The 22763-nt window shown below is 36.7% G+C and overlaps 2 protein-coding genes and 1 non-coding gene across 3 annotated transcripts; 1 reads left to right on the top strand and 2 right to left on the bottom strand.

The window, feature by feature from the left end:
• Positions 1 to 302: 302 nt before the first annotated feature.
• LOC103433063 (cell wall protein RBR3) lies at positions 303 to 3462 on the bottom strand. Its single transcript, XM_029099541.2, has 7 exons — positions 2802 to 3462; positions 2511 to 2681; positions 2241 to 2366; positions 1773 to 1919; positions 1169 to 1333; positions 698 to 877; positions 303 to 610 (listed from the first exon to the last, which is right to left on the bottom strand). Exons 1-7 carry the CDS (start codon positions 3102 to 3104, stop codon positions 545 to 547), a joined length of 1158 nt encoding a protein of 385 aa, XP_028955374.2. The 5' UTR covers positions 3105 to 3462; the 3' UTR covers positions 303 to 544.
• Positions 3463 to 12572: 9110 nt separating this feature from the next.
• Positions 12573 to 12880, top strand: MIR319G (microRNA MIR319g). Its single transcript, NR_161609.1, has one exon. It is a non-coding gene; the product is annotated as a microRNA MIR319g (primary transcript).
• A 4358-nt stretch (positions 12881 to 17238) lies between these two features.
• On the bottom strand, positions 17239 to 21107 carry LOC103407687 (uncharacterized). The gene is made up of 9 exons (XM_029099540.2): positions 20775 to 21107; positions 20427 to 20535; positions 20279 to 20345; positions 20110 to 20155; positions 19921 to 20019; positions 19646 to 19714; positions 19306 to 19543; positions 19039 to 19166; positions 17239 to 18731 (listed from the first exon to the last, which is right to left on the bottom strand). The coding sequence occupies exons 1-9, from the start codon at positions 20994 to 20996 to the stop codon at positions 17472 to 17474; spliced, it is 2238 nt and encodes a 745-aa protein (XP_028955373.2). The 5' UTR covers positions 20997 to 21107; the 3' UTR covers positions 17239 to 17471.
• Between the last annotated feature and the right edge of the window lie 1656 nt (positions 21108 to 22763).

The raw sequence follows: 22763 nt of genomic DNA, 5'->3' as shown, positions 1-22763 counted from the left end.
CATGAACAAATAACCAACGGTATGAGTAACATGAACAAATAACCAATGGTATGAGTAACACTTTGAAGGGCATGAGATTCTCTGTTTGATATCCAAAAGAACTTGCATGCATTTGGGACAACAAAGTTGCAGTATCACAAACCAAAAACGCAATATCATCTGAGAAATTAAAACACATGGCGGTTATGATAGGCTTCGAATGCCGCCACCTTATCATCCCATTGCATGTAAGTTTCTCTCGTTGAGACATATTGCTAACAGTAAGACTTGAGTGCATTCAAATTTATCAAAATGCAAAGAGATACTTCAACTCCCAAGCACTAATAAATTAACATTGTGGATTAACAAGCTTGATAGCTTAAAACTCACTACACGGAACTGCATCACAAATAGGCCAAGCAATTGGGAGGACCGATTATAAATGGCAAAAAGTATATTACAAACAACAAATAATATTGCTACAACTTCAAGTTTTTGTTGAAAGTACATATCCCCTTGCCAATCAAAGAAGAACATCTTCGGGGCCATTCGGTACCATTTGCCATTATTGGGAAGTACTATGGGAAGCTCCCCGGACTTCTGATGGCGGTGAAGGATAAGGAGGGATTACCTGAGTCAATGAATAGTTATGTCAAAGTCGGTCAAGAAGGCAGTGAAGGCAACAGGGATTGGGGAAAGACTCGAAACTAGAAGGTACCTTGATGGGATAAACTTCGGTGACTTCTTCAGTTCCCTCATCCAAGTATACAACATCCTGCATAGTTAGTTGGTGATATTCAACAATCTCCCTTAGGAAGCGGTTTTCACGTGCATACACTGAATTTTCGTGTGCCAATCTTGCCTTTTCTGCCAAAAGAGTTTCCAATTGCAATCTTATCTGAACAGAAATATTAGTATCAAACACATTGCAACCCAATGCCATAATGGATATAGAAAGAGATATGATGCACAAAAATTTCAATGTAAACAAGTAGATTACTTTACTGCTTAAACTACCCAAAGGTCTCGAATATATCATATAAAAAAAATAACCAACAGAAGGAAGGTGGTGAACCGTGAACCATACATAAGTTTCACGAGTCTCAACGTAAATTAAGGAAAGAAAACGGCAATGTGACAGAATACACCAAGAAACACTCGAAATGAAGAAGGGGAGCAAAATGGATACCAAATCATCATCTTCAGGGCTGTCTCCCCTTTCACGATTCTCCCGAAGGATTTTACTTTCTTCCTCCAGCTGCGCACATCGCTCCTTCGCAAAAGCAAAATCTGCTTTGACAGTCTTCAACTCCCGAAGAAGAAGTTTTGCTTTGGCAGCCATTGCCATTGCAACCTGTAGTGCAAAAAAAAAGGGCAAATCATGCATTTACTAATACAAGTAACATACAAACATCAAACATTATGATAGAAGGCACTGTATATATAACTCGGCCATCTTAAAATTCCTTCTTTTCCCTATAGTTTCCTGCTCTCATAAATAAGATAGAGTGGGCTGCGCTAAGCCTATGGTTCAAAAGATGCTATGCATGAACCCAATCGCAAGCTTATGGATGAAGCATTGAAGTCATTCAAGACTTTTCATTCCATTAACTGTTGGGGCACACCAGATTTCATTAATTTTCATACACGATAGGAGAAAACTAGTAACATCCTATTAAAATATTCCAATTCCAACATTGTTCATATCCCACTATAGTAACAAATGTGAAAAGTTAACCTACACCAAAAAACATCTATTATATCAACCAGTGACACAAAAGTTGCCACCTTACGTCGCGAGATGCCTTCAATTGGAGTTCTAGGTCAGCTTGCGTCTGAGGTTCTGATTTTTGTGCAGAACCACTAGGCTTTTTCCTGATATGCTTACGAGTTTCTTGAATGATGTCTGCAGTCCCCTTCTCAACAATTGTACGACCCTCCTGTCAAAGGGTGAAAGGCAGACGGTGGATATAAGATCAACTAGGCACAAGTACCAATTATTGGACCGACTCCAGAGTAAGGAGACAGCTAAAGATAAAATTGCATAAATATGCACATGCAATGAATTTGTTCGGATACAGAAACACACACACATAGTCAATGTTCATTCTTATTAGCATTCTTTATAAACACGCCAGGATAACTATACTATGTTTCAAGAATAGAGTGAAACAGAAGGCTAAATATTGGAATTACTTTTGGAAGCATGAGCAAAACATTTAAAATCAATGGTCAACTGAACATAAATTCACATTGCCTACCTCCAAAGCATTCCCAATGGTGCCACTAATATAACTAAGTGATGATGTAAATGCCCCCAATCCCTTCTGTAATGTGGGATTCTCAGTCTTTCCGCTGCTCTCAACAAATTGGTTCGGTTCAGGATACTGCAAATAGTTAGTAGATACACAAATTACAGTATTAGATACTATAAATCTGCAAATACACAATCATTCAACAATGCAGCAGCAACTAAAAGTCTTTGGAAAATGCCAAGCTACTATAAAGACTTGATGAAATCTATGTCTCACCTTACCCCTTGTCGGTGTAGACTGCATGCCCGCCCTTGTTGTTCGGGGTGAATCATAATCTTGAGCTCCATTATCGTCATCGTCGAGAATGGCCTTGGCTTTTCTGGCAAGAACACCCCAAAACCCATGTTTGGATTCATTCACATTCTTCAATGAAGTATACTCATGTGGCTGAAAATCCAACAGAAAGCAGCAAAATTTAAGTAATGGGCAGAACAAAAACCGCAATCAGATGCAACAAAACACACAATTCACGAATGAAACAGCATAAAAGCATATGAATCCAAAGACCTTGGAGGACGGAGAAGAAGATGCAGTGGTGGCGGGGTTGGAATATCGGGAAGGCAATGAGGACGTTGGGGAGGAGGAGTTGACAGCCGGCTGAGCACCGCGAGCAGAGTAAGCGGAGGAGAGAGAGGAGTCCCGATGTGCCGACGAGGCTCGAATGGCTTTGGCCGCAAGCGAATCGTCAGACTGCGGCGGCGGCAATGGGTGCCGAGTTTTATCTTCCTCTTCTTCTTCAAATCGAAAGCTCGTGCTTGATGTCGATGATGACGACGAAGACAAAACCTGCTGCCTCCTTCTGTAAGCCATTTCCGACTACCCCCTCTTTCCTCCACTCAATCGAATTGCAAAACCCTAATCCCCAAATCAATTTCCGAGCCTCTGACACTCGCCGCTCATTCAAAATGCGAGCTTTACCCCTCTTTCTTCTTCGTTTTGGTCAACAGAGTCTCCCTGCGACTGCACGGATTGGAAATTGAAGAGGGATGATGACGAAAGCCCTAAACTTGGAAACCCAAGTACAGTCACAGAGAAGAAGATCTCCTTCCTCCGCCTTCAGCCGGACGAATCAGCCCTCTTTCTTCTGAATTCACCCGCCTGTGTGCGTTGTGTTCCTCCGTCTCCGCCTTCGTCAACGCCCCTCCCACTTTCCTTTGAAAACAGAGTTACTGTTTTTCTTACTAAAATTAAGATGGACCTCTTTTGATTTGGGCCTGGTGCTTTGATCTGCCCAGGTTTTTTAATATGGGCTTTTTCTGTTGTACACAGTCACAAAAACCTCTTTCTTTTCCAAATTCAACAGTAATGATGATAGTAGAGATAAGCCCAAATCTAAATACAGATGACAACTCTAATTGAACTTGTACTAAGAGAGATTGGTTTCGTTTTATGTAAATGACGAGTTCGATATTTGATTAATTATAATGACTTATTGTGTAATTTAGCTCAAAATTCTCACATTTTCTCGATACAAGCGGTATTGAGGCAATGAGGAATCAAACTAGAAAACAAGTCCCTACCTTACAGTAAAATATCGTTGTATATCATACACTCAAATATCAATGTACTGGTTCAAATAGATAAAGTGACAATAGGGAGATGGGTTTGGATATTTAAAAGAATGCTTAACTATTTTAATTTGACCATATAGTTGTTTAAAGTTTCAGTTTGGCCCCTGATATTTTCAAAATAATGATAAACTGACCACAAACATGTCATGTCAATTTTTTAGCTGTGTTTAAAAGTCAAAGCACACTCTAAAATTCATGTTCTATGCTTCATCTGTGTGTTCAACACAACATACTCAAAATATAAAGTGTCCATACGAAATATATGTTTATCGATGTGAATATAACATGTTTGTTTATCGTTTTCGGATGAGAAAACTGATTCAAATTTTAACTAATTTTAAACATTAAAAAGAGAAGCATCATTGATCATGTTAATTGATTTTAAGTCCACCTTTTATATATAAGACGACATTGACATGCTACTTGTGTAACAATACTCTTATCAATTATTTACTAGTTGAAATTAAAAACAATTCTTCAGTCCTGTACACACTCGACTTGAAGAGAATAGTATACAGAAAATGTGACATATATTTTGATGTGTATTGATGTATATTGCACATTTTATATATTTTATTTGCTACCTACTCATGAGTAGGGTGTGCCAGTTAGGTCCAGGGTCGATTAACCTTCATATACAAGCAATCATTTTAATATCCTATTTAGTTAAAAATTCGGGCTACTAAACTCAATCGGCAATGAACATTGCACATTTAGACTTATATATGTGAGAATGTGCTTGGGGACAATGTCCCACAGTAATGAGAGATCAAACCATGCAATGACTTATAAAGAGTTGAACTACTCTCCACATTGCTAATTGGTTTTATGATGGAACCTCGATTTTCTTAATGAGATCAGAGCCAGGTTGGTCCACATGTGAAGTCATTGGCCACATGTGCTCCATGTCACCCAATTTGTATCCATGTATTAGATTTGAAAATTCGTCACACGTGAAGAGACGTGTGGGAATGTGAGGACAAAATCCCACATTAGTGAACCATACAAAAATTTGTAAAGAACTAAGTTACTCTTCATATAATTGTTAATTAATTTTACGACGAAACCTTAATTTTCTTTATTATCCTTTGCTAATAGAAATGAAGGGAATATATAAGTACTTTGAATGTGCACATGTTTTGTTGTTGTTGGATTGTGGTGGCGCTGGTGTGAATGAAATATGAAAATGGTAGGTAAAGGGAGGGTGGCGTGGCCAGTGGCCACCCTTTTCCCAGACAAACAAACATGGGGTGGCTCTGACGGCGGTGGCAAACTCCATTATTTTGGTGTCAAATTATAAGAAAATTAATTAAAGACTTGTCGATCAGTTCAACTTTGAAACATTGTGCTGGTATACTCTTGCACATGAAGACATAACCACACATGATCGTGCTTACTTGTTTGCCTTTAGCTATAGAGGAATCATCATATCTGAGGGTCCTTTTGCGAGGAGACGAGGACATGGATCAGACAGACATATTCTCTCAGGGAATCCTGGACAAGGTCTCCCAATGGACCCAACCAACGTTCAACAACTATATACTTATTGCACTATGCATGAGTTAAACGTGACATTTGTTATTTATACGTCTGCTAATACGCCTGTTAACACACTCTTTAATACATATGAGTTTCATAAATATAGTGAACTCATCTCTATTAGAGTGCATGGATCAATAGTTATATTGCTGTTAATTTTCTTGGTCTTACCAATTTTTATTTGTAACTCCGCCTGTGTAAGTTTATCTTACATTGCCGGTCCCAAGTCCAGATAAAAGAGGAAGATGAGGGCATTAGGTAGTTGACGTCCGGCACTCCTAGGTTACGTCGAATCCTTATGAAAGTGAATATATAACAACCTGTATGAGCCATTTCCTTTTTTTGTTTTTCAATTTTCTTGCAAAAGAACGGAGAATTAGATGGAGACCTCAACCATAGAATACAAACTGGATGGATGAAGTGGAAGAGTACATCCGGCGTGTTGTGTGACCGCCGTATGCCGCTGAAGCTCAAGGGAAAATTTTATAGGACGACAATAAGGCCAGCGATGTTGTATGACACAGAATGTTGGGCGGTGAAGCATCAACACGTACATAAAATGGGTGTAACGGAGATGAGGATGCTTCGTTGGATTTGTGGGCACACGAAAAAAGATAAGATTAGGAATGAGGATATCCGAGGTAAAGTAGGAGTAGCCGAAATTGAAGGAAAGATGAGAGAAAATCGGTTACGATGGTTTGGACATGTGCAAAGAAGGCCTACTGACACTCCGGTTCAAAGATGTGACTACGGAACAGGGCCGAAGGGGTAGAGGAAGACCTAGGAAAATTTTGGAAGAGACCCTAAGAAAAGACTTAGAGTACTTGGATCTAACGGAGGACATAACACATAACCGAGCGCAATGGCGTTCTAGGATTCATTTAGCCGACCCCACTTAGTGGAAAAATGCTTTGTTGTTGTTGTTGTTTGTACTAATTTTTATTTGTTTATCTTTTTTTTTTAATTTTATAAATTTCAGTCGATATTGTAATCGGTAAGTTGATATTATAATCGGTAAGTAATTATCCTTTCCAAGGGAAAATGAGTATGGTGTAACATTTTTTCCCTTAATTGGAGAAAGATTATGCAAAATTAGCACTTGGGCAACGGTTAAGTGCGGGGCACTTTCCCTTTCTCTAAAGAAGAGAGGATCATTATAGAAATCCTCGGCCCGTCTCTCCTCCACCAAATTTATTGATAAACTTGGAGCAACATTTAAGTACAAACAAATACTACTCTTGTTCAAATGGATCCCAAAAGAAGAAAATCTGACACAATCGATGAACTCCAAGTACATTTAAAATCGATGGACTCAAAACCTTACTGAACTTTTATCTAAAGAAAGACTTCCTTGTAAATACTTGGATTCGTTTACAACAGTAATACATTCTCTCATCCTTTATTCTGTATAAAATATGACTGCATGATCCACAAATAGAAATAGTAAGCTTGAATAAAACATTTCAACCACCCATAATTTATTGAAATACATAAGAAACAGTGATCGATAACAGAGATGAAAAGACACAATTTTTATTTCCAAAAGATGAAAAGATTATAATCAACAACCTATATTGACAAAAAAAAATTATATGAGGTATTTGTCGATTTTCCCCTCAAACTTGTAAGTAACTGTCAATTTTCCCCATGAAATTTAATTTTAGTCAATTACCTCTTTAAACTATTATAACTGGCCGAAATCTCCCTTACTGTTAGATTTTCTAATTTTCTGTCAACGCCAAAAAATTCTATGGGGCATAAAAGTAATTTGGCCACTCACCAAAGCCAAACTGACCGAGAGAGAGCATCAAGGTCAACAATTTGGCAAAAGAGGTATAATTGTTGAACACAAAGTTTCTGGAAGTAGGGGTTGGGGAGCACGATCTTCTAGTCCTTCTCGAACTTATGCAAGAAGTTGACGAGGGAGGTGGAAGCTGGGAGGCGACGAACGACGTCGAGGGATAATGGAATTGGAATTGGGGTCGCCATCAAAGCCGGAGTGACGTGACGTAGTAGGCAGTGAGGAGGGGGGTTTCTGGAGTTTTGGAGGGATGGGTGCATGAAGGCGTTAATGGGGAAGAGGTCATGGGGATTAGGGGATGGAAGTGGCGTTGGGTTTGAGGGATGTGGGAGTTTGTGGAAATAAGGGGAAAAGAGGTGGGTAAAAGTGGAAATTGATGGGTGTTGGTGGGGTGGTTGCAGAGAAAAGTAGCATGGGGTGGTGGGCAGGTTGGGATTTGGGTGTTAATTGGTGGAAGTAGATTTTTGGAGGTGGTTTTGGGAGAGAGATTGAGATTTAGAGATGTGGGGTGAAAAGAATTGGAAATGAGATTTAACTGTCGAATTCAGTGGGGAATTTTGCAGGAGTGGAATTAGAAGCATAGAAAATGAAAAGGGCTCGTAAGGTATTTGGAGGAGGCGGATGAAGTTGTGGTGAGTTGAGTTGAGCAAGTCAGTCTCCCTGTAAAAAGACATCTTTATTCAGGATGGACGAAATATCAGATGAGAAATTAGGAAATCTAACGGCGTGGGTAATTTGGCTAATTATAAGAATTCATAAGAGTAATCGATTAAAAGTAAAGTTCAGGGGGGAATTGACAACGCCTTAAAAATTCGAGGGGAAAATCAACAAATAAGCCAAAAATTATATAAGCTTGATTTCATTAGCATCCTTAAAACTCAACTCAAGTGTCACTTATTTTTTTGAAACTCAAATTTGGTCATTTAATTTCTTAAAATTCATCATATCTCACTTTATTCCATACAGTCCAACCCATTATAGCTGAGATGTGTGCCACATTGTAAAAATAAATATAAACTAGATTTTTTTAATTTCAAAATAAGAGAAACATAATTCTAATAAATATTTTTTTTGGAAAAATGTGACACACATCTCAAAAATTAAACTCCGGTAACGAGATAAGCCAAACTGGATATCACATTGCTCAACCTTGGCTTGTTTCATTTTTTAGAGCTCAAGATAGACTTGGCTAGCTCCTTATCCTATCCAAGCTCGAGTAAGCTTAAAAACTTCAAATTCAATACGGAGCTCAAGCTAGTCCGAGCTATTTAAAGCAATAAGATGTCTGCAACAAAACTTCACGACATGCCAACACAGTGAATAATATTATATATATATAGGGAATTAATATTGTCACTCTAAAAATCAATTGTGCACTTCTCATAATTAAGAGTATTTTTTTCTTTCTAAATATAATAAATTTGGGGTGCATAATTAGATTTTTAAAGTGAAAATAACAAGTCCATATATATAAATAAATAAACAGTATGACATAAAATTTTCAAAAATAATACTTTAAAATATTATTTTTCTTTTTCTACACCTGTAATTTCCTTAAAAACAAAATACAATGAAGGGACATAATATCGATCTCCATCTAAAAGAAAACTAAAAGTGAAGATAATCAATCTAAAGTTAGAAGAATAGTAAATATATATATATAATTATCCAAAAGCCAAAGCTTGAACGTGATATTTCATCCAAGCAAACTTGTTAGAGTAGAATCTAGTTTAAACTATCTCGTAAAAAATAAATAAGCTGGTCACAAGCTTTACGAGTCAAATGATACACTTGGCTTGTTCTTTCATGAACTGAGCTTCCACGAACCAAATAAGAGTCAAACTTGTCACAAGCTTGAGCTATTTCGAGCTGGTTTACAACCCTAGCAACAATGAATCTATTTGTGTCACATAAACAATTTTAACGGATTTGTAACAAACTTTGACGATAGGAGGCAAAATGAGACTCAAGTTAAGTTTTAAAGATTTAAGTGACAACACTTGGATTTAAAAAAATTAAGGAAGACTCGAGTTGAGTTTTAGTCGTAGAAAAAAGAAAATGACTTACATGAAAAATGTGCACGACCACTATAACATCACATTCTTATAGTATAATGACAGATGCAGGTTTTTCAACACACGAATTGATTTTCGAAAAAAAAAAAATACATGACATTTATTGGGATGCCACATAATGATAAACTCATTACAGGTAAGTTGTTCTTATAGAGAAGGCATATTGTATGTGTGGTCAAATACAATATCAGTCATCATGGTATTCTAGTTGGACCTACATGGTATCTCTAAATATAACGCCAACAACCTCTTTTGGGGTCACAGGCTTCACCAAAATGTTTTGGATAAAAATGTCTCCCAAACAAAAAAATTTAGAAGCAACCCAAAATAATGCAGGGGTGTTTTCGTCATATAAACAGTGTTTTTTAATAATGAATTCTTTTTGTACATTTTTTTTAGTATCTCACAATAGACTAGTAATAATGTGATTCAATCAATTATTTATTAAATATTATTTTATCTTTTTTAAACACGTTCCAAATATCTTAAGAAGTGTGTAATGCCGGCTATAAAAGAGGTCATTCGTACGTGCATAATAATATGATGCAATTAGTTGTCAAATGATTGGCTTTTTTTTAACAAACGATATTATCTACACTAAGATGGAGGAGGATGGCCTTAGTCTCACAATAATGTGATTCAACAACGTGTTTATTAAATATTATTTTCTTTATTTTTAAACACGTTCAAAACATCTTAAGAGGCGCGTTGTGCCAGTTATAAAAAAAGTCTTTTGCACGCGCATAATAATGTGATTCAATCAGTTGTCAAATGATTGCTTTTTTTGTTCTTTGAACAAACAATATTATCTGCACTAAGGGGAATGAGGTGGTCTTAGCATTACAATAGATTAATAATAATATGATTCAATTAACTGTTTATTAAATATTATTTTATCTATTTTTAAACACGTTCAAAACATCTTAAGAGACGCGTATTGCTGATGATAAAAAAGGTTTTTTACGCGCATAATAATGTGATTCAATTAGTTGTCAAATGATTATTTTTTTTTAACAAATGATGTTATATACACTAAGGATTGGATTCAACTGCTTTGATTTGTTTATGAGATTTCTTCTAGCATGATTTAATATTCTTTATTTACTTCAAATATTTAACTTTCTTTTTGTCATAAAAAAATTATTGAAGCAATTTATACATATAAATACATTTATAACATGTAAATTATGCGTAACATACCGTGATTCAGAAAATGTCTTATGCACATGAAGGCTAGTGTAAATAAAATACGATGGGGGAGTAGGGCGAGGGGTAGTTAAGTCATTTCGATATTCAGAATGACTCAACGAGTATGAGACCCTGACTTTGTCTGCCGGACACATCTGTGACCTCAAACCCTATATATAGAGTACTTCTGCCCTACAAATACTGAGAGAAGATTTAGACCTAGATACTAGTGCAACAGACAGTAGTAGACGGGAGAGAGAGAGAGAGAGAGAGAGAGAGAGAGAGATAGAAGCAAGCAAAGCTATGGTCAAAGAAACCCCACCACCTATTTCTTCTCGACACAGTAGTGGAGAGGATGAGCTGTATATATCAGTGGCCTAATCATCTCTCTGAGTCTGTGGTGATATATCTGGAGATGGGGAGAAATAGGGAGCCTTGTATTGTAGTGTATCCATGTTGAATGAGTAAATACTAGTAACAATAAGAAAAGGAAAGAAAAGAAAATACCACTTTTCACTTTTTTATTTTTTATTTTTTTTTACTTTTATTCTTCTGGTATATAGTAACACACAAACACCAGTGCTTTTGCCAGATTTGTGTAGAGAGATCAGGTAGATAGAGAGATCTCCAATATATCGTTTTCCCTTCTCTGATTCCCATGAAAGACAGCGACACTTCCTCTCCTCCTTCCCCCCATTTTCCCTCTCCCTCCTCCCTCTCCCTCCTTGATTTTTGCATCACTCTTTTCGATTAATTATCTTTTTTCTTCTTAATAGTGTTATTTAATTATTCATGGGTTTTGTCTATTTATCTGTGTCTGCGTTTCTTCAATTCTTCTGAATGTATCATCACAGACTTATACACAGTGCGGCTGCTGATGGAGGTTGAATTGCAAGGATTTACTTTTTGGTGAAGTTGTAAGGACGTTTCTGTGGAGGTTATATTCTTAGTAAGTCTGAAAGTCTTTTAGTCCTTCAGTCTATCAGGTATGTGTTTGCTTCATTTTTGATAAGTTGGTCTTTCTCACACCATTTTATTTATTTGTTCCCTCCTAATCTCTAAAAAGCTCCTTAATTTGACGATGAGGTTCTCGTAGAAGAACTGTTACACAATCTTTACTAATTTTAATCTTTAATTTTACTAAATTGTGGTGATGAAAGCTGTTATACCATCTTTGTTTATTATATACATATACATTTATATATTGTTAAGAGTAATTCATAGGGCATCTAAGGCGATGATATATGATCTGATGTTTTTGGTGGTTGTGAATCTTTGGTGCATAGTAGTGGGATTATATTTAGTTGGGGTCAGGGTTTATGCACATACTAACTTTGAGATCTGAATAAAAAGAAGTTACTCCCCCACTTTAAATTATCTGGTTCGAATTATGTGTAAGTGGAAAACAGAAGAAATGGAGAGAAAGCAAGTCTTGGACATACATTATAAGTCATGGAAAGTCAGAATTCGACACTATTTTCTGGTAATTTGTATAATCTCTACACCTATTTGAGAATATATACAGGAATTACCCAAAAAAAATACAGATATGTTAATTGGGTTTTAAGAGCTCTGTAACATTAAAGTAATAGGATTTTAGGTTAGATTTGAACATTTCTGCTGCCAGAATTTCGGTAAGATTTCAGTTATATAAATAATAGTTCTGCTTGCAGGAATTCTGTAATTAAGTTAAGTAAGAATTAATATTATTGCTTTCAGGATTCCCATAACATTTCAGTAATAACTATTAATGGAATATACTTGAACATGAAATTCGAATGCTAGTCATCTGCATACACAAATTCCATCCAAGGAAGCACTAGTGAATACTGTGATCACTTTTTAACTTGTCATTTGCTTGTTTTCGTTTATTAATTAGACTTCAAAATGATTCAGGGAAACCTTATTAAGTTTATATGGTTGCATCATAGGCAAAAATGTACTTGGAATTGCAACGACATCATAATAACATTTTGTTCAATTAGCTGGTCATTAGTGAAAAAGAGAGAAAATCGAGTCTTCCTGTTGGTCTTTCTTGTTTTACCCCCTTCTGAATTAGCATAAACGTACCAAAATGTTTGTTTCCATTTTTCATCCCTTTGAATAATAGTTTTCATGGAGCAGTAAATATTGTTGGAATCATGTGTATTATGTGTTCTTAGAGATGGTTTAAGTGAGCTTTCTTCAGTCCACTCACGGAAGGGCAAAGGGTTTGAATTAGCTGCCGACTCATTCATTCAAACTCAGTAGAAAAGGAGTGGATATTTCTACTGCGAATGTGTGAATGATGCGGGAGATAAATTTCATTCTTTTCTTCTCTGTGCTTGGACTGAAGGGAGCTCCCTTTTACTATCTTCTTTGTTGTATACATTGTTTACCTAACCATTTCTTTTCATGATGTATTTAGTGATCAGAACTTTGTTTATCTCTGCATTGTTTTGTTACATATTCCTCAGGTGAATTAAATTATGTCTGATGTCTCTACTGATACTATAATTACAGTGCTCTCCGTTAATTTTCATAATTTTCTACACCACAATTTATGTTTGTGCATTTTGAACATGCTGAAGTTAAACTTAATAGGTCAGGGGTGCTATATCTATTACAATGGATGATGTGACACCATTTGAAATTCGACAACAAATTTAGTGTACGTTTTTTGTTGTATACATATATTTTGGTTGCAGGTAGTAGGAAATAAGAGAAAGAGGCTGATCAACTCTATGAAATTAGTGGGCATGGAACTTTAATGGAGAGGGAACTTCTTCCTCCCTTCAAAACATTTCCATTGAATTGAACAAAATGATTGTCGAGGGAAAAAGAACTTTCCTGTCCTGCCATCATTCCCCTCTTTTTCGTACTAACCACTTGGACTATCACACTAGACTGGATGAGTGAGATCTGGAGACTTATTTTTAGTAAAAACTTAGGGCTAAAAACATGCTGCTAGAGCGAGATGATGAGTATACCCCGTTGTATGGAAGTTTCTCTCCAACAGGTAAATGAAAGGGTAAAAGAACATGCTACTAGAGAGAGAGTATGTAGGTATATATATTCCCATTGTATCAAAACTTCTCTCCTGTGCTTATAGATTATTATTTTTAGTAAAAACTAGACAGTTAAAAACATGTTACTAGAGAACGTACTAGTCGAGCCGTGTCAACTGAACCCTCGCCAGGAGAAGGAGCTTTTCATTTGGTGCTTTACAATTTACAGGTGCATGTTTTATGTTGGGGAAATATGGAGGCTGTGGTTGGTTGTCTTTATTCTTTTGGCAATGTTTGGCAACGAATCATAATTAGAAAGTGAAATTTTATGGCATGCGTTTTGGCATCTTAAAACCCGCCTCATGTCTACGTCTAGTGGGGCTAAACGCAGTCTCTCAGTCTCTCAGAATTGCAGAGGTTGGAACTTGGAGCTATATGCTATTGTTGCACTTCATGCTTCATTGGCAGTCGTGATCACCGTATTTTATTGTATATCACATACCCCACAATCTACTTTTAGTCTTTATCAGCAGAAAATCTATTTCTTGAGCATTATTTTTGCACAAATTTGTTAGCCATTGAGGTAAAAATTAAGAAAGAAACATGGCTTCCTTCTTAGGTCATTGTCATTCATCCTAAACTGAAAATTACTATCTGACACGTATAAAAACTGTTTTTTGGTGTGATTTTAACGAGTTGTTACCTGCACCTATCAAGTTGTAAGTTGTGAGTTCTGTTGGATCCTTACAAGTAATGAGTCAAGCAGTGTTAAAAAATTTAGTTGTGAGTAGGGTTTTCTTGTTAGTATGGAGCGGAAAGCCCCTTTTTAGGGCTCAAAAGTTGGTATGCATATACTATGTGTACGTGTGTGCGAAGATCTAAAGTGAATTAAAATAAGCAGTTCATTGGTTGTCGATAATGGAAGTACACAAAAAAAAGATAATGAAAGTACAAGTGAAGTAGATTTTTAATTGTATTTATCGAGTAATGAGCATGTGTTACGGTTTTTGATTAACTTACAGTAAAATTAATATTCTTTCTATATGGGGGTGTGTTTCCATGTTGTCAGTTGCCCTATTTTATTATGTTGTTGATGTCATTCTAAGAAATCTCTAATTGGCTCAGTGCATGAGGTGATCTACCAGAAGACAACGGATCTTTTTGCTTTCTTTAGACTTCTTTCTTGGAAGCCTAAGTGCCTAGCTCGACCTATTTCATTACCAATTTGGGCAAGGAAGTTACTTGTATACCCAAGATATCTATGTATTAATCTTATGAGAACTCTCTCACGTCACTCGTATACAATGTCTTTCTCACAACAAGTAATCGGGGAGATCAGCTAGGTTTGAAAGAAGTGAGGTTGGAAGTGAGAGAACCTCTTGTATTTGTATATAACGAGAGAGGGAATTGTAGTTTCTCCTCGATTGTTTGTGTGCGCTTCCTCAATTTATGCTTGAAGCTCCCGTTCTGTGACGGGTTTTAGCAAGGAAGGTCATATTTTACTCGAGCTGAAACGATGCATGAACAATTGTTGGGCTGCAAAAGGTTAAACCGTTAGAAAATTAACCAACAGTGCCATAGTGGATGAAGTGAATTACTAGACAACAACTTGATCTTTTTGCTTTCGTTGGCTTCTTTCTTAATGATTAGTTCTACCTATTTCATTACCAAGATAGGCAAGGAAAGAATAGACCACCTTACCAGTTTGAAAAACAAAAAGAAAATAGTTCACTACGAGAAACAAAAGAGTGAATGATTCATGTTAGACAGTTATTAGACTTTCGCGGCTTAAACTGTTAATGATACTCTTCAATTATGAGAGAAATTTCTCTTGTAAGTTTGCGACTTCTATATGATTATGGAGATTGGTTGATGAGTTTTATGTGGGTATATCGTATCACCACCTGCACAATCCATCAGGTGTGAGATTTTATCACAAAAGGTCTCGGGGTTAGTTGAAGTGGGGTTAGGATATTTAAACTCTTCCTCCTCACGTGAGATCCAAGTAGTGGGTCACACGTGGAAGATCTACACATCGACAACCACGTAGAGTCAAGGGGACTCACCCTACACGCGGGGCTAAGGGACCCACCATCATTGTGCGGGGTCAAGGGGACCCACTCATCACATGGTAGTACAGTACGAGCCCGCTCCTTGACTCTGATACCATGTAAAATTATCAGAGAGACAGGTCAAAAGCACACTCCAACAACACTGATATTGTCCTTAACTTGGTAATTACCACATACACAATCCGTCAGGTATGAGATTTTATCACAAAAGGCCTCGGTATTAGTTGGAGTAGGATTAAGATATTTAAACTCTTCTTTTCTCATTGATACGATCGATGTGAGACATTTCAACATATTGAACTTATGAAGTTTAAATTGTTAACGCGTGAGTCAATAATGTATCCAAGTGAATAATGCAATTATAAACCTGCATGCATTATGTGCTTTCCAGATATCACACAAGGGAGGGAAAAGTTATCACACCTACTTATCAAAGCTCTCCGCAAAAGATAGATCCAGAACCAAAAACATCTCTTCCAACCCTAGGGGTCATAAAATAGTAAGTGTTCTCAACTCTTTTGCTTTCATCCTTTACATAATAGTTCATTGACATGTGAAGTAAGCTAAAGGTGGTCCTCTCTTGCAAACCCTAGTCAGTGAAAACGATACGTACAGTAATGGTCCCCCCTCCCTGAGAGCTAAAGACTAAAAAAAGTAAGAGGTGGCAGCCTGCCAACATCGTATAATATGTTGACATGTCGGTAAGTTAAGGCATAAATTTTAGGCTTATTTTTTTGTTATGCTTTTTGGAACTTCATTTCGATTTTACTTTAATTTCTGAAATTTAATTTTTATCATTTTACTTGCTGAAATTCAATTTGCTTTGTTTTGCCATCTTCGTTAGTTATCTTACAAAAGCTGTTAGGATCATTAATGTGGCATGATTGGGCCCACTTACTTGCCATGTGTACAAAATATTATTAAAAACTATTATAATATTTTGAAAACTAAAAATATAATTAAAAAATGACAAGCTCTTCCTTATCCCCTCCATCAGTCCATCACAGCCGCACCTCCATGCCCAAAGCTTCCTAATCTAAACTACCCACCCGTTCGCTCAATAAAAATTCACAGATCTGCAACCTCCCACCCCCTCAAGGGAGCTGTCTTTAATGTCCGTCCAAAATAATACCAACAATAAGCAATAAACCCAGCAACGAGCTTCCTAATCGAAGTGAAGTTTCACGGGCATAGCAAAGCATGCATGTGTTGTTTAATGATTAACTTTTACTTGTTATTTGTTATTGGAGGGTTAAGTATCTGCTTAGAATGGTACACACGAGCCAAATTAAAATATAAATACTGTAAAGCTTAAACTATCAGGTTGAAGGAAGGAGCCAGCCCATCTACAGGTGAAGTGGCTTTCACTAGGAATAAGTGCTTTTTGTCTTTTCACTTGCCCTCTTTGAGAACTTATGCGTCTTTTGATGCCACATTGCGAGAATTCATCATTTTAACGTTCATTTTTTAGACTCTTGAACTATAGCTGCGAGTGAAGAAAAAATTCAATTTGAAGCTCAGCCTTAAAAGAGGACTTAAATTGAAGGCCTAGCAAATTTGGCAAGTTGGCTAAAGTAGTGTGCTCAATTATGCTTGCAAATTTGAATCTCCCTCCTCGTAGTTTAAATTAAATTAAATTAAATAGAGTATTGCAGTTTAATAAATAAATAAAAAATTGAAGCCCTAAGGGATGGACATAGATGAACACAAATGAAGACATTACACATTAGAACATAAAACATAAGTCTGGGGTGCTACGAAAGCAGTTCAGAGACGACATAGATGAACAACGCTAAGAAAGACATCACACACTAGAACATAAAACATAAAATTATCTCTAACTTACGACAAGGCAAAGGACATTCAAAGGAGAAATACAAAACAAGTCCATTTGATCCACATTCATAGGATGATAGTTCAAAGGAGTCCCTCAAATAGCTCAACTCACAGCTGAAGAGACAAGTTAGGCTGCTGAGAGTCCACCAGCCAGGGCAGAAGATGTTCAGGAGTAGGCTCCTTTTGGTACCATTGAGTTGAAGCTCTTTCATGGCTACCAAATGCATTGTACAAGGGAGGAGGCTTCACTATTCCCTGAACCGCCAGTGACTCCACCCCTTGTTCTCTCCTCATAAACATGTCACTCTTTGCCAATGCACTATGATCCTCACCAAGCTTCAGTTTCATGCTCGGAAAGCTACTCATTTCTTGCACACCTTGCGCCGCATTGGGACTGTTAAATTGAGGCATGAGCTGACCTGCCTGTGTAGGGTTAGCTATATAGTTATTCTTTTGAGGAAGCTGACCTGCATGAAAAGAGTTAGCTGCATAGTTGCTACTCAGTTGAGCGTCGAAACCATTGAAGGAAGTTGTTGTCTGGATCAAACTCGACAGCTCTGGAGTGGGTGAAGGCAAGTAAGATGATGTCCTGAGATAGGTGTTGGTATTTGACATGATCTCTTGCAGCCTCGACTGATTCAATGCAGTCCTAGACATCCGAGCTTGCGGAAGCAGCTGCAGGTTTCCTACATTGTTACGTTCTGCTAGCATATCCACAGTCCTAAACTTTGTGCTGTTTGTCTCAGGACCACCCAAATCTCTAACAACGCGAATGTGCGACTCCAACTGAACGTTGCTGTTCTGATTTTGATGAGGCCTGCCTTCCATTTTGCTCTTGTAAAGTCTTATACCATTGGTAAGACTAGGGGAGTCCATGATTTTGTTTATATCAATACCTATCCGTTCCGGGAAAGCTTTTTTATACGTATATCCTTCCTCATGTGCCTTCCCTTTCGGGTCAATGAGATTACCCTTCATGTCTATTCTGGATGTGTCGGGTGCATTCATGTTTCTATTGTAAGCACCCTCATTGATGCATAGGCTGGCTCTAACCGGGGCATATCCTTGTGCAGAAGCATCACCAAGAAAATAAGGAACATTCACTTCCTTTGGCAAGTTATACTGGGAATTATGTTGCATTTGAGTCATTTGAGAACTATTAACACCAATAGGATGACCAAGTGCCGGTGATGCAGATAGGGCGAAAGCAGGATAATTTTGGTTCTGAAATGGAGGGGTTGCCTGAGGCTGACAATTCTGAGCTGCAACTAGACTTTCTAATTTCTTCTTAGCAACCATTTGAGCTGTTGGCCCCAAATTTTTAACAAACCGCACGAGACTTTCTTTGTATCCTAAACCAGCATCAATCTACATTGTCAAGAAGAAGCAACCAAGTTATATATTTAATTATTTATACTTATATATCAAGTTTGCCCAAACCAGTACATAATCTCAAAGTTAAAACATTTTTCAAACACTTCCATAAAGTTCTATGAGAACAACTGAATACAGACAGGCTATCAGTCTTCGGTCATGGAACAAATTGCATGCCAAGTAAAAGTCCTTTTCTGTGTACATATGAAACATATCGTGCAGAAGTTACGAAAATCTTGTGTGTAAAAAACTAACTTGCTGTACTTCCTTATGCAGGTGAGGTTATATCATAGCAACTTACATGAACAAGTGATTTGTTGGGTGCATTGTAGACAGCTGAGATTAAAGATTCATTCTCTTTGGAAGGCGTACAATAAGTGTAACGCCTCTGCGCTTCGGCTAAATTTGAGTCCCTACCATCTCTCAATCCTGTCCAAAGCAAGGGAAAAGCAAACCAGGTTAGCTTCCTTTCCATCCATAAAAATGCATGAAGGTAGAAAAATTCTTCGAATTCTGCCTGTTCTAGTTATCTTCTAATCAGTAGTCTCTAAGCCATTGCAATACTTACCAGGATTTGGATCTGCTTGTTTTTCTCTTCTGAGGGATGAGCCACACAAGCGCCATGGTTTGCCAGTTGGTTCAAGAAACTTTGGCTTCCCAGTTGGTTCAAGAAACTTTGAGTGTATATCTCCACCATTTCCATGAGGGCAGAGTATTTCATGGAAGTAATATTTTAACAGAAAACGTAGTCGATCACATCTCAGAGTTCTGAAAAGTTCGTCGGCTAGATCTTTTATACCTTGAGCCTGGTAAGAAAAATAAGATTTTCATGGTAGTTTATATTACCAAAAAAAAAAAAAAAAAAAAAAAAAACCGATGAAAAGGAAGAATTAAATAAATTAACCTACCTCTTGGTAATATATGGTGGCTTCTGCGTTAAAGTGAATTGCATTTTTGGGTATCAGCAGCACATCACGCTGTTAATTCAAAGAAAAAAGTTCATAATTTCGCCAATTACATATGCAACTTGGTGCAATTCAAAACATAAGATGATGTGGTAATTTTTTCCGGTTTTTGAAAGACACCGGATACGAAGGAGAGTTGAAGATGGTGCAACACAAATTGCAAGAAGAAGAAGAGGAAAGAATAGGAAAGGAGGAAGAGTGTTTGTTTCGGCACGAACCTTGAATTGTTGCAGGGTTGCATACATTTCTGCATGAAGTTTATCTCTCACGGTGCCGAAATCCATTGGATTTTTTATGATTGCGTAATAGGTTGTTACCTTGGAAACCAAGAAACATATTGTTGTTTTCTGATTAGAAAGATGAAAAAAAAAATGTGAGAAAAATTTGGCAACAAGTATAGAACTAACCTTGTTAGGGTCAACAGGCTGAGCAAATGCATCATGTGTGTCCCTCCTATGTAAAGCAGAAAGATTAGGATAAAAAAATACATATCGTATGTAAATAATCGACGTCCTTAAGTAATTTTTCAAGTAGTTATTCAAGCATTGCAGAAGAGGGAAAAAAATGTGCACACACCTCTGTAATGTATTAAGGATGTACTCGCAGACTTGTTTCACCGACAATGGCGTAGATAACAGTTGTTCTGCAACATGAACAATAACTACGTTACTGCATTCGGAAATCTTGAATTAAACAAAATCTATGTTAGAAATAAGAGGCTCACTGATCTTGATCGCATCGACATCATGTATTCGGTCTTCAAAATCCTTCATGCAACGGCAAATGAGAAGGGAAGGATTACCGAGCTGCGACTTATGGAAAGGACCCTGCAGCTGAAATAAGTATCCAAGATAAACTAGAGTTCCAATTTATATATGCAAATATATACGTTTGTTCTTCACTTAAACGAACATTGTTTCTTTATTAGAGAACAAACTATCTGTACTGTATTGTTAAGGTGTCGATATCATTGTCAATAAGTACCAACATGTTATTGATACACAATCGACAATATCAATACAAAGAATATATGTAAATACATAATGCAAGAGTAGGGCAGGGACAGAACGACCTGTTGAGAAGATAGACCAACATCTTCAAGTTTTTTGCGCTTTCGGCCCCTCTTGGCACCAGAAGCTGCTGGTTTTGCTGCAACGGGTGTCTGACCGTTCTCTCTACCGACATTGTCTTTGGATTTGGAGATTTCCTTGTTCTTCTTAACCTCCTTCAATGCCAATATTCGGGCACTCTTCCTTCTCCCTTCAACTAGTTCACTTCCCTCCCATATTTCCATCCCTGGATTGCACCATATACATTTTAATTTTAACCCACGTTTGTAATATAGAAAATGCGCACAAAAAAGGTCAGTTACAAACTTTTAGTCAAAAATAGAACCGGAGGCACACTAAACTTATAATAATACCGGACATAACCCACGATTCAGTGTTCTCGAGTTTCATTTTTGATTAAAGGTTTGTAATTAGTTTGTGTATGTAATTCGCTTCTAATTTTCTGTTACTATTCCCATATCAGCTTTTATAAGAAATTTTATTTTCTATGTTACTCTCTTTAAAATTAATCTATAAAAAAGGAACAAAGAAAGAACATGAAAACTTACGTGAAGTAAAGTTTGAAGCAAAAGTAAATTAGGACGTAATAGAAAAGGAATTTTTTTACCATTGTTGTGACCTTGTTGTGTGGAATGGAGGGAGGAAAACAACAAATGAATATTTTGGGGCTTTTTAATTCTATGAGATTGGCATAACTTCTCATTTTAATCCATGACATTAAAAATCGATAGAAGCAGTATTTGAGTTTGTCCACCGTAAATCATTTTGTTTCTTCTATGAAAATATTTTAATATCCTCGTTAAGTAGATGAGTTGATTTGACAAAAATATCCTTAAAAAGGTGGTCACATGGTCGTTCACGTGACAATTTGACAAAGATATTGATAAATTTTTTTGGAATGACCAAAATAATTTACAATGTACAAACTTAGAGATCACTTCTATCGAATCTTAGGGACCAAAATGAAGAATTATGTTAATCTCAGAGACCATTTTAACTATAAAACCGTACGGAGGTGCAAAATACCAATTCATTTGTAACATTAGCATCAACACCAAGATATTTTACAGCTCATCACCGATGATGTCACTTTCGTTGCTAGTTTTACCACAAAGAGAAGGTTGACAAGGTGAAAATATTTTGCTTTTTTCAAACAACAATGTCTTGAAACAAACTTCCTTTTGATGAAAAGTAGAACTAGAAATTTTTACCGCGATGTTTTATTGACAACAAGCGATTTGTCAGTGTTTGACATACATTTAGATTGTAAAAGCACCTTTTAGATTTTAATTAAATTTCAACATGCTTCTAGCCAAAATGTTTAGACATAGTAATTAAATTTCAACGTGCTTCTAGCCAAAATGTTTAGACATAGTAGTAAGTTTTGGAAAATTTCTCCCTAAACAAAGAGAGAAGGTTTGCAAGGTGAAACTATTTCTGTTTTTTTTCTTTGGCCAAACACTAACGGCTTAAAACAAATTTCCTTATGATGAAAAGTAGAACTTGAAATTTTTACCATGATAATTTATTGAAATAACCGCAACTCTTGATTTCTAGAGGTATCCGTTTGGAAGTGTTTTCAGAAAAGCTAAAAACGCCTTGAAATTACACAAAAAAAAAAAAAAAAAATCTCAGACAACTTTTGATAGAAAAAGTCAGAAGTGTTTCCGAATAATAAAAGCACTTTTAGAAGAACATTTAAGCCTTTAATTCAAATTTGAACGTGCATCTAGCAAAAACGCTTGTTCTTAGAAGTGCTTCAAGAAGCACTCCCTCAATTGTATGCTCATTTTCAAACTCCTACATTGAGGATCCATTGTTAACATGTACATGCAAAAGGAGAGGAGAATAAGGATGAAAGCTACACAGGCCACATGTAGTCTTCCTTTTACTCCCCTTTTCTTCCTTTTGCAGCACAAGTACATTTTTGCACCTTCAAAATTTGAAGCAAGAATGGTTAAAGGATACAGGCAAATGAAAAACTACTGAAA

The sequence above is a fragment of the Malus domestica genome, chromosome 03 (genome assembly GCF_042453785.1).
Source record: "Malus domestica chromosome 03, GDT2T_hap1".
In the NCBI taxonomy this organism is placed as follows: Eukaryota; Viridiplantae; Streptophyta; class Magnoliopsida; order Rosales; family Rosaceae; genus Malus; species Malus domestica.
This window is presented reverse-complemented; position numbering and strand designations above follow the sequence as displayed.

Excerpts from the sequence above, each read along its gene's own strand:
- LOC103433063 (XM_029099541.2), bottom strand. The coding sequence starts at position 3,104 with ATGGCTTACAGAAGGAGGCAGCAGGTTTTGTCTTCGTCGTCATCATCG. Across the intron at positions 1,920-2,240 it reads CCATTGGGAATGCTTTGGAG|GAGGGTCGTACAATTGTTGA; the intron begins GTAGGCAATGTG and ends ACCCTTTGACAG. Across the intron at positions 878-1,168 it reads GCCCTGAAGATGATGATTTG|ATAAGATTGCAATTGGAAAC; the intron begins GTATCCATTTTG and ends ATTTCTGTTCAG.
- LOC103407687 (XM_029099540.2), bottom strand. The coding sequence starts at position 20,996 with ATGGAAATATGGGAGGGAAGTGAACTAGTTGAAGGGAGAAGGAAGAGT. Across the intron at positions 20,020-20,109 it reads AGCCTGTTGACCCTAACAAG|GTAACAACCTATTACGCAAT; the intron begins GTTAGTTCTATA and ends TTGGTTTCCAAG. Across the intron at positions 19,167-19,305 it reads ACAAGCAGATCCAAATCCTG|GATTGAGAGATGGTAGGGAC; the intron begins GTAAGTATTGCA and ends TGCTTTGGACAG.